This window comes from Mixophyes fleayi, chromosome 1 (assembly GCF_038048845.1).
Source record: "Mixophyes fleayi isolate aMixFle1 chromosome 1, aMixFle1.hap1, whole genome shotgun sequence".
NCBI classification, from domain to species: domain Eukaryota; kingdom Metazoa; phylum Chordata; class Amphibia; order Anura; family Limnodynastidae; genus Mixophyes; species Mixophyes fleayi.
Genome location: NC_134402.1, coordinates 65,282,899 through 65,300,575, shown reverse-complemented (window position 1 = coordinate 65,300,575; position 17,677 = coordinate 65,282,899). Strand labels below are relative to the sequence as shown.

The 17,677-nt window shown below is 40.9% G+C and overlaps 1 protein-coding gene across 4 annotated transcripts in view; it reads left to right on the top strand.

Moving 5' to 3' along the window:
- Nucleotides 1-17,677, top strand: part of LNX1 (ligand of numb-protein X 1) — a 187,994-nt gene that overhangs the window by 83,230 nt on the left and 87,087 nt on the right. For all 4 annotated transcript variants that reach the window (XM_075195673.1, XM_075195683.1, XM_075195662.1 and 1 more), the window contains 4 exons: nt 2,413-2,663; nt 3,195-3,356; nt 8,822-9,024; nt 15,851-16,222. In XM_075195673.1, the coding sequence (XP_075051774.1) occupies nt 2,413-2,663; nt 3,195-3,356; nt 8,822-9,024; nt 15,851-16,222 (988 nt within the window). The remainder of the gene's footprint in view (nt 1-2,412; nt 2,664-3,194; nt 3,357-8,821; nt 9,025-15,850; nt 16,223-17,677) is intronic.

Below are 17,677 nucleotides of genomic sequence, written 5' to 3'. Positions count from 1 at the left end.
CGGACATTTTCCCCTATAATTTTCCTTTGAATTTTGTAAATTGATTGTTTGCAACTCATTTTACTGCATCAGTTTATATTATTCTATACCTTAAGAATTGTGACCATTTGTCATATTAAATTCCATTTAATAATATTCTGTATTTTTGTTCTTAAAAATGTACATGCCAGCTTTGAAAAGAACTATTGGTGGTGGCAGTTTTTGGACAAAGATAGTAAGTAAATGTGAAATAGCATTTTGGAGATTTTAATAATTTTTAGGCAAACCAGGTGGTTTTGTTGAGAATAACCCCTTGTCACACACATGTCACACAGGCTCAGGTGAGTGCTGCTTGTGTTGGTATTTGTTTATGAAAGGATAAAAAGGTGAATTATTTGTAATATAGGGTATAGCTTATGGGAAAATAACTCCAAGGGGGGTATTCAATTGACGGCGGGATCGCCGAAAACCCCGCACTCTAAAAATATTACCGTTAATACGGTAATCCTGCGCGTAAATACCGTTAATACGGTAATTTACTCGCTGGATTTCGCGAGCTGAAATTCAGCGAGTAATTACTGTATTAACGGTAATATTTTTAGAGCGCGGGATTTTCGGCGATCCCGCCGTCAATTGAATATGCCCCCAAGTGTTTTTAAAATTGTTGTAGCAATATGGCCCAGTGTCTGTTTTTCATCCTATACACAGCCCTAAGGGGACATAAAGGAAACTGCGCTCAAACACAGTTTATTTTATTGGAAATCTTGTTTTTGCTTCTGGCAGTACAATGATCTTATTGGGGCACCCTGTAACAAAACACTAGTTTAGCATTATTGATAATATGTAAGAAACAGAATAAGTAGACAAATAAAGACACTCATGATCAAGCATAAAACAGGAGCAGGAGAGTTTTAATAAGCACCTTGTGGCTGACTCTACCAATTATAATAATACACTTCACTTCAACTTAATACACAGTTACAAATGATTTGACAAAGACTTGAGATTTGTCAAACAAAAACCATGATCAAAGTCTTATACAACAATACCTAACAATCTTATATTAATGTGGCAGTTTGCCATCGTGTTAGTATTTTACTTTTATTATGAATCTTTTATGTTTGCATTTCATTCCTACCTTATATAGAAATGAATATTGTCAAAATAGTTTGTACTACCAAACATGAGGCTGTTCAAGCCCCATGAATCATCTGGTATACCTAACAAGACGGGAGCTGACAAATCTAGTCACATGTTTTTGAGGCAACACTTTGACATTTATCTAAGATGTTATATAATTCAAGGCTAATAATGTTGCTTTGATAGTTCACAACTGGTGAACATGTGTTAACTGTAAGGAGATCCTTTTAGAATATATATAATCTATCATCTGACAGTCAGGCTCAGTTTATTATTAGCTTGTCTAGTATTCTGTATCCTATGTGTGCAGAATGTATAATTTTGAAATCTGCCTGATCAGGACAGGCTACATCAGTGGTTCTCAAACTGGGCGCCTAGGCTCCTTGGGGTGCCTCGGTGATCTCACAGGGGTGCCTTGGCCAGTGCCAGTGGTAAGCAAGGGGGGGACTACTTGGTAATTATTTTGGCTTTGGGGTGCCTTGAAAAAATTATGGAGACCCTAAGGGTGCCTTGAACTGAGAAAGTTTGGGATCCACTGGGCTACATAATGATATGGCAGTGAACCATTCCCTAGTTGACAAATAATCGTAAAATGTACGTGTTCAAAAGTTTTATTTTGAGCAGAATTGCTAAAGGGATGCATTGCAGCTATTCAGTGAATATTGCCTTGTTCATGATGATGTTGCGCAGGGCCTCAAAAGACTAAGCGACTAATTCTAATCTTTGCCTTTCCCTCTGCATTATTATGAGTCTGAGTGCACAAATTAGTGTCCGCAGTTAAATGTTGTCTACCTATAACAAGTTTACTGTCCTAAAGTCAATATATATAATACCATTTCTCTACCTTGGAAAAGTGCTAGCCTAAACTATGTGAACTTTGTATTTTCCCCAAAAGGGGTTGCCAATGTGAATCCTCTAGATTTGTCATCAGGGAATGAAAGTCCAAATCAATATATCTCCATGGTCCAGCACACCACTGCCACACCAGTGTATGAAATTCAATAATATATGGAGATCCCTGGAAAAGAGGGAGAGAGCCTCCAATAGATTTGTGCCAATTGGGCATTATGTTTGCCTAGATGGAGCAACGGAATTAGTTGCAATAATTGGGGAAACAAAATTGTTATTCATTTTTTTTTTTTTTTTGTAAGTTTGCTTTTACTTAGTCTCTTGACTTATGTAAAATGTATTTGGCCTGACTTCACTGTTACAGACCATAGTCCTAATGAACTGTATTTTGTTGAAGTTCTATCATGATCTGTGATCACTAACCTATATTTATTTTTTCCAAAGGTGTAAAGGTGCATCACACTATGGCCTTACCAAAGAGCGCAAGAGACGTTCACAGGATGGTTCACCAGACTGCAGCTCCTCACTTGACTTAACTGTAGCAGCAGTGTCCCCTGAACTATCAGCTGCATCAGCAGCCTCAGCCTTAGCATCCGATGAAACGGGTCAGGACAACCTTGTATATAGCTCACCCACAGGAGACAGCCATCTGGGAAGTGGATCTGAAGAACACTGCAGAATTAATCGGAATAGGAGTAAGTCGACCGCAAGTTTAAGTTTTATTACTGATATTTATTATTTATGCTATCACACCGGCTTTTTGGCATAAACAGCAATTTACTAGTTCGTAGATAATGTCCTGTCAGTTGAGACTGTTAGGAGTCAGTACTAGTTTTGCTAGAACATAGATGTCACATTAGGCCATGGTAGCATTTTCAAGACTTTGTTTAATAAGGAGGGGAAGAGCAGAGTCCAAACCAGTATCTTGCAATTTGGTCTTAATCAGGCTTTGCGTGTACATTTAAATTAAATCTTATTGATCATGTGGAAAACATTACCTGGCCTGTTCTAATATATATTAGCTTGGTAGAGTCATTAAAATAGGTAACTTCGGTCAGTCAGTATGTAAAAGCCTACCCTACTATGTCACATATGACTTATAGCTAAAATCCAATCAAGACTATTCATAGTTATGCCTTAAGTCTCAAACACTGTAACCTACTTAAGGTATTCCATAATGTTCATAGATTGGTCACTGTGAAAGAAAATATATTTTTATCTTACAGGCCGTAACTTTGAACGTTCCACTGTCAGGAACTTATCGTTTAAGAAGCTGAACCGAGCTCTCAGCGTTCTTCGAAGAACAAAGAGTGGAAGTGTCGTTGTGCATTCCACTGACAGAGAACGAGGGATCCTCCAAAATGCAAATGTCTCAGAAGATTCTATAGGTTTGTTTTCCTTTAAACAATAAGGCTAATTTATTTTCTTTTAAATAACAGGGCTAATCCATGAACCGCAAAAACTTTGCACCCATCCTGCTTATTTTTTAGTGCTAGTGCACCTACTTGTCCACTAAGTGTTCCCACTTCACGGTACTTAGAACTGCACTAGGAAAATCAATGCAAAGCTAGATTTGTAGTTTTGCGCATACCCTTGCTGTGAAAAGTAACCAACCTACCAAAACTTTACTGCTTACAGCATTTATTAATTTCTCTTTGGGGGCTGTGAAGAAACTGTCTTTGTTACATGTCACTTTTGTGTATTTGAATGTTTTAATTACATTGATCGAAGTGCTACTATAAATGCACTTTTCCCAATAGAATATACAACTCAAAGTTGCAAAATGCGTCACTCAGAGATGGTATAAAAATAGCAGGGATAAAAGTATTGAGCTCCCTCATACAAAGAAATAACCAGTAAATAATTATCTTCACCCCTGTATCTCATTTAAATATCTCATCCCGCAACGCGATTACTTGATTTGTCATGGGGTTGCACTCATTTGCTTCATCCGCTCCACTCCTTCCATCATATGGTGCATATTTTTCACCCCTATATATTTTGTCATCTTTGTTCACAATTCCATGCGCTTTTCCATAAAACTGAGTGCACTGGCGTATCACCAGCACAAGTGCTTGCCCTGCATATCTGTACTTTTACATTTTCATAAAGTATGACAAATATAGGGCCAGCTATGAGCGGTAAGCACAGCAAGAGGGTGCCATATTCAGAATTTGAGTTTTTTCCACGCAGGTGGATTGGTAGGTAAATGCTTTATTCTGTTCTTCTGAGCATGCATAAAGGCTGGCATATGCACCATGAAGGTCCAAATGGGTGGCTGAACAGGAGGTCACCAAAAATCCCAGCACTGTTCTCTAGCTGAAACTTATGACCTTTTTCAACATTCGATTTGTAAAATAATTCACCTTTGTACTGTATCATTGTTTACGTTATTTTTAAGAATGCAGTTCAGATTTTCCAATAGCTAAAAATACATTCTGATGTAACCAAATGTAGAATATGTTTCCAGTTGCAATTGGCAATTTGTATGGCAAAACAATCCTTGTATGTCTTTCAGGGAAGACGCCTAAGCTTAGAGCAGACATTGGGTATATAGAGATGCATCTACAGTATTTATTTTTATTTATTCCATGTTAATTATTAAGCTGAAATTGCTTTGCCACTGGGCATTAAGACCTTTGTCAGTGAATTTGTACTGTGGCTAATCATGTGGTCACATTGTCTAGGTTAAAGTTTAGGGTATACAAATGGAGCGCATCAGATTATATTTGTGTTTCACATTCAATCACATGATCTCTTCTGTTTATTGTAAGCTCATAAATGCTAGCCAAATTCCAGACCCCTCCCTTAAATTACTGTGCTCGCGTGCCTTTGTGAGCAAGAACATACCTCTCAACTTCCTGGCAGGCGAGTCAAAGATTCCGACTGGTGGGACAGTCACCTCAAATCTGAACTATCTTGCCTAAATCGTGACACTTGGGCAGTATGTAAATGCACTTCCCTGCCGAAGTGCAAACGTTAGGCACAAGTATAGGATACGACCACGTTTCCAGCAGAGCTGATGTAAAAAGCAGGTTCTTTTGTGTAGGGGAAATGTCTGTGTGCCCCCTCCACACATCAAGGAACATCTCTAAAAGTTTGGTGGAAATCTAGGTACATTTGCACCACCAGAGAGAATTTTGCACTTCCCCTCGCCCGTTTCACGCTTTGTAAATGAGGCCCATTGTTTTTAGTACCTCTCACATTTCCTGATGTGGTACACACCAACAAATACCCATGTCTACATATTATTAGTCTTCTAAACTCTTGAAATGCACAGTACACAAGTTTATGTATAACTTTGAGGTGGTTTCAAAGGGTAAAATTTTGAGGGGGTTAGAAGAGCTCAATTAAACACATGGTTAAACGTTTGAATATTTAAACAATTGTTTTAGTTAAAAGAAAAATAATTCAATATTATTTACATCTCTGATTGATAACACTGCAGCTTTTCACTGCCTTCATGCCGAAACCCATTGCTGGTTCCCACTAGTTATTCCAATCTTGTGTGTAAGCTTCTTGGGTCATCAAACATGGGTGGTCCTGTAGAATATACACCCCTAAGGGGTTCCCCCTGCGTGCCGGGTTTATTTGGAAAGCTGTATTATAATTAAGACCAATATTTCCATTAAAGCAATCATGGTTGTACAGAATTAAAATATTTGCTTTTAAAATGATCAATATATCTTGGTATATGTGAAGTGTCATCCTAAGGTTCTATTGTTCATTATGTGCATGCATTTGATTGTCTAAGTAAAAGGCATCATCTGTGCCTTTGGAGAGGCTTTAAGGATTTTTTAATTTTATTTGTTTCTGGGCAAACATTGAATTCATACAGAGTCTGGTTCATGCCCAAAACTAACTTACACAGAAGTTGCGTTTTTAAAAAGAGCACAGAATCTGTATAGTTTCAACTGTATTCAAATCCAAGCATATCTCAAGATGTATAACTACCATCTCTGTCCAGCTGTGGGACCCACAGAGCGCAACTGTCATTGCTGTTTCAGCATCTGTTCAGCTACTCGCTGAGCTCAGTTGTGTTTGCTGTTACTATCTCTGTTTGACTGCTGGACCCTCCGCACCCAACTGTCAGCATCCTCCTGGACCTCGTTGTGTCAGAGAGGCAGAAACTGCCTACTCCATTAACCCCAGCCAATGGGTGGTGAAGTATCCTTCACCTCTTCCATTGCCCCACACAATTTGGATCAATTGTTCCTTTCTACTCTCTCATTACCTACCCTAACACACATTCATTCACATCTCTCCATCATGCACCTACTCAGTTTAGTCTCTCCTATTTACTTTCACCATACGTCTCCCCAATCTCCTTTCCTTTCTCCATCATCCTAGTCCTCCCTCTCCGATTATGATTTCCCCTTCACTACTTCCCTCCTCACTAGTTGGTACACATGAACTGTTATGTCTCCTGCACCCACGACACTCACCAGCCTATATAAACAGAAATAAACCTCACATCCACAAATCCTCTTTGCATGTCCCGTACTTCCAATCCTACCAACCTTTTCCACATATCTCCACTACCCTCTCTTCCCTTATCTTGCGCACTATGGAACGCAAGATCTGTTTAACAAACTTACATCCATCCATGATCTATTCATTTATAAATCCCTCAACCTCCTTGCCATTACAGAAACCTGGCTCACCTCCTCTGACACTACATCCCCTGCAGCTCTCTCCTATGGGGGACTCTCCTTCAGCCACACTCCCAGACCCAGAAACAGACAAGGTGGTGGAGTAGGCATTCTACTCTCTCCAAGCTGCACCTTCCAAGTCATACCCTCTGAACCTTCCCTCTCATTCTCTTCTTGTGAAGTCCATACTATCCCTCCATTTTATCCTCTCCACCTTCGTGTTGCTGTCATTTATCGTCCCCCAGGTGCAGTTTCCCAATACCTTGACAACTATGCACCATGACTCACTTATTTTCTATCCTTTACCTACACTCATACTAAGTGATGTCAACATTCCCATTGATAATCCCACTGTCTCTTCTGTCATTAAACTTCTTTCACTTACTTCTTTTGGTCTCTCCCAGTGGACCTCATCTCATACCCACTGTGATGGGCACTCCCTTGACCTTGTCTTCTTCCGCTACTGTTCCATCTCTAGTTTCTCCAAGTTAGCTTTCCCACTCTCCTTTCCTTCAACCTCACCTTACCTCATGCCCTTCCCCCTGCACCCAAATACACACGTACACAAGGAATGTAATGGAAGTAATAATTGTAAACAGAAGTAATGGCCAATATGCCTCTCAGACCTCGACACATGCTCCTCATGCCCATCAGACCTCTCTATATGTCTTCAGATCTCCCCACATGCTCCCTATATAGCATCAGACCTTTCCAAATGCCATCTAATACCCCCACATGCCCCTTACATTCCCATCAGACCTTCCCACATTCCATCAGACCTCTCCATATGTCTTCAGATTATTATTTTTTATTATCTTGAATTTATTAGGCGCCACAAAGGGTCCGCAGTGCCGTACATTACATATACAGAAAACAGAGAGCCAAGACACAACAGGATACAGAAAGAACAAAAATATATACAAACACAGGTAACAAGGTAAAGCAAATCAGATAATTTCTGTGACAGATAGTGAAACGAATAGTAGAAGTCAGCGAGAAGTAGGCCGAAAACAGGGCTAGCGAAGCAGGCCAAGAGGTACAGAGGGTGATGGAATAGTAGAAGGAACACAAAAGGAAAGAGGGCCCTGCTCATGAGAGCTTACATCCTAAAGGGAAGGGGGAGACACAAATAGGGTGGTACTAGCTGGGGGAGAGAGCCAGGACAAGGGAGTTAGGAGGAGGATTGATAGACTTGAATAAAGAAATGAGTCTTAAGATCTTCCCACAAGCTCTCTATATACCATCAGACCTCTCCACATGCCATCTAATACCCTTACATGCCCCTCAGGCCTCTCCACATTCTATCACCCCCTCCCCACATGCCATCAGACCTTCCATCATGCCCCTTGCTTGCCCATTTTCCCTCGCACATGCTAAAAGTCCTTTCCAGTTGGCATCAGATTTCACCACATGCCCCTTACAGACTTCTCACATCTCTTCCACTTAACTTTACTGCTGGAGCCCATGCACACGAAGGAGGGACAGTACACTACATTCTCTCCTCCCCCTCCTCTCTTCATTTGATGAGCTTTCTCACTGTGACCTCCCTGCATTGTGCAAAGGGGGTCACATGATGTGGAAGTCAGTTGCTCTGGGTTTTCAATCAAATTGGGAGCAGCTGACTTGGGTCCCTGCCAGTGAACAGAGCACCATGCTGCAATCTGCTACATTTATAGATGCAAAGAGATGTAGGATGGCCACCGCTTCAGTAGGGTGTGCCTGGGCACATGCTTATGCTCAAAGTCTCTGGTGGCTTTTCAAAAGTAATTGGACAAATGGATCTTGTAATGGATGTAAACATTATCTGTCTTTTTAGTAAATTTAAAATAGTTGCATTTTTTTCCTATTTGGTATTTGCTTAGTACTTCTTGTTACCAATCTTTCCAAAGCTCACAGTATTATTTTCTTATCATACAAGATTATAACTGGATTAATTTTACTCATGAGAATGTTCAAAGGTGGTTCAATGTTTTACATGAATGACCCAAGTTTCTGCGTTATGCTAAATGGTTTCTATTTTTAAAATCGAAAAACCAGGCCATCCTCAGTTCAGATTTTCTTTGAATTCTGCTTGTGTTCACTGTATACTAAATTTCATGGCAGATGATTAGAGCACTGTCAGATTGTAGTCACAGTATGAACATTTCAACATTAGCAGCGTTCTAACAAAAGTTCTAATAATGGATATTTATGATTCCCAGTATTGCCGAATCTCTCTCACCTTATTCCGGATGGAGAAATTACTTGTATTAAAATCAATCGATCCAATCCCAGTGAATGTCTCGGCATTAGAATCGTGGGTGGAAATGAAACACCTTTGACCCACATCATCATACAACATATATATCAAGATGGGGTCATTGCTCGAGATGGGAGGCTTCTTTCAGGAGACATGATCTTAAAGGTAAGTTGTATATGCATTATCCATTATTTACTTTTGTAACATAGAGAGATGGGTAAGATTATTATGTTATTTATTGGGTGTTTTAGAGGCCTAAATCCATTTTAGCAGTTAACCGAAGAGCATTGTTGTTAGTTATTTACGGGGGTATGCCTATAATTATTAAAGCCTAGGCATCTTGTTTGGGGGGTGAGAAGTGGCAGAAAACAGAGTTAATTTAAAAATATTCCGGGTGATAAATGTATTAAACTGCGGCTTTTGCAATTCAACAACATTCCGCGGCTTTGCAGGGGAAATTTAAAACGGCAATGGTTTTTAAAGGCAGGTTTTTGCCTTTAAAGACATTGCCATTTGAAATTTCCCCTGCAAAAGTCGCAGAACATCGGCGACTTGCAAAATCTGAAATTTAATGTATTTACCCCCCCGGAGTTGAAATTTAACAAGGGGGTTATTCCTTATAACGCACAACTTCTTACAGTGAACAAGCCTTTCTAATGAACATTTAAGAACTGACAGATTATAAGCGATTACACCAGAACTCACACTTTAAACAGGTACTTTATAAAGTCATTCATATATTTTGTTTCACTTGTGTGTTAGTAAATTTTAACTATCTTTGTTCTATTTTAGCATTAAAAATATTTTTTCATCAAAGGGCCTTTTAGCCTGATTTATCAGGAAGGTGTTCAGATTCTTTTACTTATTAAATAGTCATGGGGAACTGCGGTTAGATCATAATCTAAAAATTTATTTCTCAATTTCATTTCTATGTCATATATGAATTGACATGCCCTTACATGACTGCTTTAGAGGACCTCTATTGAAAGCTAATGTAATCCAAATGTTCTGCATTGTCATCAGTATAGTTTGCCCAGTATGCATTAAATACGACATGAAATCCTTAAAATAATAGACATCTGATATTCACTTTAACTATGTAGTGTTCATCATCCTAGAAATATTTGTCATAAAGTAAATACACATGATATGGGCATTAAACCAGCAATACAACCATAAAGCATTATTATGCAGGTTGCATATGAATACTCACTTAAGTTGATCAGTTACTTGTGTACAGCAATAAATAACAAAATAATGTGATTGAAGGATAATTAAAATGCTTATGTTAGGGACATTTACTTCAATGTTTTTGTTTGCTTGTTTTTTTTCCATCCCTTTTCATTGTCTAGTTTGTGGTAATGTGTTGAGTTTTGTGTACACATCTGGTCATTTAAACTCTGGAAGGATCAGAAGAAAAACTGGTCTGTATGTAGTCTGTGTGTGCTCCACATTGATGCAGACATAGAAGTCAATACAAATGCTAGTTTTATTTATGCTGGTACTAGCTCCAGGCTCTCTTCCCAGCAAGATGCCTTCATCCTGCTCTGACCTCAGAATCTGTGTCTGCCTTTTATGTTTTCTTCCATGATATACACTAAACATGTGACTTGGGCATCACACAATAACTGCTACATCTATTAATGAGCTACAACTCTCAGCATACTCTGCCAGTCCCCATATGGGGGTGAGGCTCCCAGTAGACTTTTTTTTTCTCATTCTTAGTGGTGTTATATGTATTCACCATCCACCACCTCATAGTTACCTGTTTAGCGAGTGCAACTTTCATTCTTGTGTTAATACTTTACAGATTTTGGGGTTGCTGATCGCTACAGTTGTGCATTGTTTATTTACCCCTTGACATGCTCATTGTGTCAGATTTTGCAGAATGTCACTTGACTAGAATCCATGAATAGTGCCCAAACTATAATAATTATTTATTGTTTTGACCCATTACTTCATGATGTCAGATGATCCGCAGTACCTAAAGGCTGCCTTTACATTCATAAAAACATATTTGCTTAAAATATGTAAAAGGGTAATTTTTGCATTTAAAGCCTTTAGTCTTTAGTAACATCAGTTAGTTGGGACTGTAATATCACATTGCCATCTCCTTGCAAATAATTTCTTTGTTACCTCTTATACTCCACTATCAGTGAGAATTCATCCACCTCTATGTGATCTAGTGCAGAGGTGTCCAAACTCAGTACTCAAGGGCTACCAACAGTTCATGTTTTCAGGATTTCATGCATAGGTTAGTTAATCTATTTGACAGGTTCAGTAATTATCACAACGGTTTCTACAGACAGAAATCCAGAAAACATGACCTGTTGGTAGCCCTTTAGTACTGAGTTTGGACACTTCTGATATAGCAAGTAATGTACTGTTAGTAGCTAATGCTGATTGTGGTCCCAAAGCATTCTGGAACTCGTTACTTCTGCAAGAAGCACACATACATTTTATTGCAACTCATCTTGGTTTCTGATCTAAAAACCCCAAACAAAAGCTTGGCACAAGATTTTACATACTTATTGCATGACACAAATTTATTGAAGAACAAAAAAAAGGTTCATCTGGGTTCCCTGAAACCTTTTCATATTTAACGCAGTCATAATTTTTTCCATGGGATTTGAAGCCTTATAAAACCTGTCTTTAATCATTCTAGTATGTGAGGCATGAGTGGCTTTGTGTCTTCCAAATTTGCTGACTGCTCAGATTTTCTGTGATACATTCGTCCGACAGAGAGAATGAAACCTAGCTAATTTGAAAGTTAATACACATGGAAAGTATGAGTGCATGGGGGCAGGTGAGTTTAAGGTTAGCGAGTGTACTGTTTAACTGGTTCGTGTCAAGGAAAGTGTCCTTCACTATTAAATTGACTTTAAAAACTATTTTACAGCTTCAGAAGGGTTATAGACATATGGATATAGTTTATTGTTTGTCAGCAAGTCTTTTCATCCATCCCAGCCCCGATCAACTATCACTATCTGTGCATGTGCCCCCGTTTCTCACTTCAGTACTCCAAGGCCCCAGCCCCTATAATGTCCTATCTGTATACATCTAGGTGGGGAAATTATAGTACTAGCAAGGCAATCAAAGTAATAACCCAGAACACTCCGTGTCATGACAGAGGTAAACGTATGGTTCCAGAGATTGTTGGTAATCACCAGACCAAAAACACAGACATACACAGTGGAGTTAGCCTTTTTATGGACTGAACCAATGTTCAGCCTGTCAAGTCACTAGTAATTAGTGATGTCGTTGGGACATACTATAGTGATGACATTAGTCTTACTAGGCTGTTTTCATGAATAATGTTTCAGTTATACAAAATGGCTGCCTCCACCGTATGTAGGAAACAGGTATAATAGTAAGTGGTAGTAACAAAGTTATGCATCGTAGTTCAGTATCACCCATATATGTTACAAAGTATTGTCACAACAGTATTCCCCCTGGCAGAGCTAGATTAGGGTTCTGGGGGGCCCGGGGCACTTAAGACCGTGGGGGTGGGGCTATTGTGTAATATGACTATAATTTAAAATAAATAAACAGGCAACATAGTGTGCATTACTGTTAGGTACATGCAGCTCTGTACAGTGTAAGTGGGACATACCTCCCAACTATCTTTGTAGTCAGATCAAATCCTGATTGAGACAGTCATCCATATTCGGGACTGCCCCACCAGATTCAGGACAGTTGGCAGACTGTCCTGCTCTCTCCTACCTGTTCTTGTCACTTTCACCACCTGCGGCTGCTGGTGTTTTAAGCTCAGTTGCTGCTTGTCTGGATCCTGGAATGTTGGAGGCCCTATTTGGGAAAAAAGACAGGCTCTTAAAATTTAGGAATCCCCAAACAGCCCCGGTAATAAATCAATAGCACCCCTTTAATAATTAGGCCTCTCTCCCTGCAACCAGCTCCAAATTTTGAATTTAAATAAAATGGATAGTATTCACATTTAATAATATAACTATTTTCCCCAACCAGCCCCAACATTAAATAGTGTACACATTTAATAAATAAACTTATTTCACTCCTCACCAAACAGCCCGACAATAAATTGATAGCATTTACATGTAATAAATAAATCCATTTCCCAAAATCATTGCCAACATTAAATAATTCATATTAACATTTAATAAATAGTCTTCCTTCTCTCCAAACTCAGCCCCACATTAAATACCCTACCATCACCACATGAATAAATTAATAGCTCACGCCATTAAATAATTAGTCCCCACCTAAACTCCACCAATAAATTAATAGCCCACCTCCTACCCACATTACATTAAGAACCCTTAACTCCACATCCGAGCTGTAACAGACTCTTATTTTGGCCTCTCTTGCAGTCTGCATTTGGACAGCTCGCCCTCCTTCATGTCAAGTGACACATATAATTATCAAATTATCTTACTATATGTATGTATTGTATATATTGGTTATCCCTAGCATCCTAGTCCAGCTAAGCACTACCAGGCGTGGATATGTGGCAAGGCAACAGAGCTAACTTGAAGTAGAGCTAATGGAATGAGTGGCAGTAATCATTTACATTTTTTTATAATGCCCATTTTTAGAAATGCTTCTTCCTGGGGCATGGAGAGAGGGTCTGCAATAAATAGAAACTCCAGGTCTGAGCACATCATACTTCTCTGTTCTTCATTTAAATCGCCACATCCCACTCCTCAACCATCTTCTTCATCTTAATCCTCTATCCCCAGTAAGCACATTCTCTGTCTTCCCTCTCACTCCTCATTTCCCACCGACTTAACATCCTCAACCCCCTTCTCATCATCATGGTTTCCCTTCCTGTGGTGCCAAATTACACCCCTCTCCATGTCCGTGGTCACCCCTCTCCATGTCCGTGGTCACCCCTCTCCATGTCCGTGGTCACCCCTCTCCATGTCCATGATCACCCTCTCCATGTCCATGTTCACCTTCTCCATGATCACCCCCTTCCACAGGTGCGGGCTGGGAGAGGCGTGGCCGGGGGGCACACAGGCGGCCGCATCACATGAAAAGGGATGCGCGGCCGCATCATTGATGACGCGGCCGCATCCCCTGTCATGTGATGCGGCCACCTGTGCGCTGACGCGGCCGCATCTGACGCGGCCCCCCGACCCAGCCCGCCCCTGCCCTTCCATGTCCATGATCACCCCCTTCCATGTCCATAATCACCCCCTTCCATGTCCATGATCATCCCCTTCCATGTCCATGATCATCCCCCCTCGTGTCCTTGATCACCCGCCCCCTCCGTGTCCTTGATCACTCGCCCTCCCTCCGTGTCCTTGATCACTCGCCCTCCCTCCGTGTCCTTGATCACTCGCCCTCCCTCCGTGTCCTTGATCACTCGCCCTCCCTCCGTGTCCTTGATCACTCGCCCTCCCTCCGTGTCCTTGATCACTCGCCCCCCCCTCCTTGTCCTTGATCACTCGCCCCCCCCCTCCTTGTCCTTGATCACTCGCCCCCCCCTCCTTGTCCTTGATCACTCGCCCCCCCCTCCTTGTCCTTGATCACTCGCCCCCCCCTCCGTGTCCTTGATCACTCGCCCCCCCCTCCGTGTCCTTGATCACTCGCCCCCCCCTCCCCGTGTCCATGAGCACTCGCCCCCCCCCCCCTCCCCGTGTCCATGAGCACTGGCTTCCCCTCCCCGTGTCCATGAGCACTGGCTTCCCCTCCCCGTGTTCATGAGCACTGGCTTTCCCTCCCCGTGTTCATGAGCACTGGCTTTCCCTCCCCGTGTCCATGAGCACTGGCTTTCCCTCCCCGTGTCCATGAGCACTCCCCACAACCCCCCCCCCCTTCCATGTTGGTAATCACTCGCCACAACCCCCCCCCCCCCCTTCCATGTCCGTGATCCCTAGCCCCCTCTGTGATTACCCCATCCTCTGGCTGACAGACACACTCTGATTAAGGGGGCAGCAAAAAGAGCCATACAGAGCCTGGCTCGGTGGGCCCTCTGAGAGAGTGTGGACTCGGGGCATGTGCCCAGGTGAATCCCCCTTAATCCCGCTATGTCCCCAGGGAGATATATAATAAAAACTCAAATTATGTCAATAGGAAGAAATACAGAGGTGGTCTGAATTTGAGCTTGTGTGTAAATACCATGCCACAATATGCCATGATAATTTAATTGACCAGGAAATATAATTTTGCATTTGTCATGAGATGTTAGCAACTGTGCCACCTGGATGTCCATAACTATGAAAAAGATGCGTTCAGCATTTATTAAATAGAGATGTTTTCAACAAAGCATGTTTAGTATTTTATATACATGTTAAAATCACTGTAGTTGATCGATCAATTCACATTTTAATGGAGTATACATTGTTGCATGCTGTATGATAACCCTATCCTTTACAACCTGCAACCCGGGAGAATATTCTCTTATATAGGTAGTGAAGCAGTAAACTAATCTGATTTTACAGAATACCAGCTATGTCTGTTTATATACAATGTTATCCCTCTGGATCTGGTGAGTGTGCTTTTCTTTCAACTAAACGATGAAATAGGTTAGGTAGACTTTTAAGCTGCAGAGTAGGAAAAATGTGCAAATAAGCCACAATTTTTCAGAAGAGACTTGACATATTTACATATTGTCCCTATAGAGTAGCTTAAAGCTCTCCCCAACCTACAGTTACAGTGTTTTAGTGAAGTTGTCTGTAAAGCACCTCATTTGTTGAAAAGAAAACCCTACCCTGCCTCAATGAGCTTCCTTAAGTGTGAATCAGTGTGTTTGTAGGTACTGGTTGGCATGCTTGCTTGTGTTGCCATTTTCTGAATATATATAGAGCAATGGGTAATGCATTCAAAGACCTAATTTGTAATTAGTATTTTCCATAAATCTGTCCACCTGTATGGGGTTGACTACAATTATGTGGCCAAACTAAACCTTTTCTAAAAAGCAGTTACAAAGCTTTCCTGGGTTTCTTCTTTTGCCTAGCTCTTTAACAAGCACAAAACCTATTGCTTCTTGTGTTTTGTTTTTGTCTCACAGGTCAATGGCATCGACATCAGTAATACCCCTCACACCTATGCTCTTTCCATCCTCAGACAGGCATGTCAGGTGTTGAAGCTCACAGTTCTCAGAGAGCAGAGGTATAAATGTAGGAGCAATGGAATCGTCACAGACACACACACCACTCGGGATGACAGCATACATGTTGTGTTAAGCAAAAGCAGCCAAGATGTGCAGCTTGGGATAAAGCTGGTCCGGAAGCGTGATGAACCTGGAATATTTATTTTTAATTTATTGGAAGGAGGAGTGGCGGCTCGAGATGGTTACTTGCACGAGAATGATCGGGTTTTAGCAATTAATGGTCATGATGTGCGCAACGGTACACCGGAAATTGCAGCCCAGCTCATCCAGGTTAGTTATAATAATTTACTGGAGTTGTATATCGAATATCCATCAATAATGTATCATGAGTCACAAAGTAGAAGTTGTTGGCAACCATTTATCTTTAAAAGAAACTAGTTTTGCACTTTAAATTTTGAGTTGTCCTTTCAGTATTTCTGCTATCAGCTCTATGATCTATAGAAACAAGGCCAAATGCTTTGTTTCACATGTGTTTTAACAACTAAGAAAACACCTATTGCACATGGTAAAACTACCTGCCTGCTTATATTCTCATTGCTCATTAAAAACAAAATTGCAGGCGAACACTTTAAGCACAAAATACGTACTAATCACCATAGGGCACATTTCGAAAGTCCTAAAGTGAAATACAGAACAGAAACAGCGGGACTCATTTACAAAGTGCAAAATGTCCGAAGAGTAGTGCAGAATCTTCTTTGGTGCCATGTGCCTCATTTAGCACATGGGAGCCTACATAGCAGCAAGATGGAGCCACTTGCGGTGAAGATTAAGTTTGCATCGCCAGATAAGAGGAGTTGGGAGGAGTGTCGGTGCTTCTTGCTAAATATGAAATATGGAGCAGGCTCATCTATGTGCTGCTTAGTTTTGTGGAGTACTGCACAAATGAGATTCCTTTATAGAGAGGACACCAAGGGGACATCAGGACTTCATTACATGTGACACTTTAGTGTGTCTGAAGAGTTTGGCACGGTGTGCCTCAAAATGTGCTCCATAAGGGTTGGGTTTCGAAATCCTGGTGGTGGAAATGCCGACACTTATCTTGTCAACACGAAAATGTTGACAGGATAAATGCTGACACATCCATAATGCCTACATGCTGAAAATATGACAATGTGATTGCCGACCGAAGAAATGTCGATTTTAACAAACAATGCCAGAGAGTCATGCTGGCCACAAACACTTATAAAAAAAACAATGAAAACAGTTATATAAATGGCTAAAACTACCCCCCCCCCCCTCTCCTCCCAAAACACCTAAAAGCTTGTGCTGGCAGCGGGGATCCAGCGTCAATCCAGCCGCCAAACCTGCAAACTGTCGGTACACAAACGGTTACCAAAGAAATCAGCATTTTCGTTTTGACAGGATATGTGTCGGCATTTCCACTGAAGGGATTTCACACCCCATCCTTTTACACAGCCTCTGACACTCTGCGTGAGGACTCGAGAGCTGGCGTGAATATTTTTCTAATTGGATGCATTTTCACCTTCTAGCATCACTGTGGTGGAGAAGCACATTTTGCGGCACACCATGCCAAATGTAAAGAAACTCTTCAGATACACTAAAGTGTCACATGTAATAAAGACAGTCCTGATGTCCCCTCTGTCTCATGGATAATTTTAAGACAAAAATTAGGCTAAACGATCAGTATTTTAGCAGATAAAATAACATTTTTATTTAATGAAAGGAGTAGTAGAAGGTTGGACTTCTGATGTGACGTTTACACTT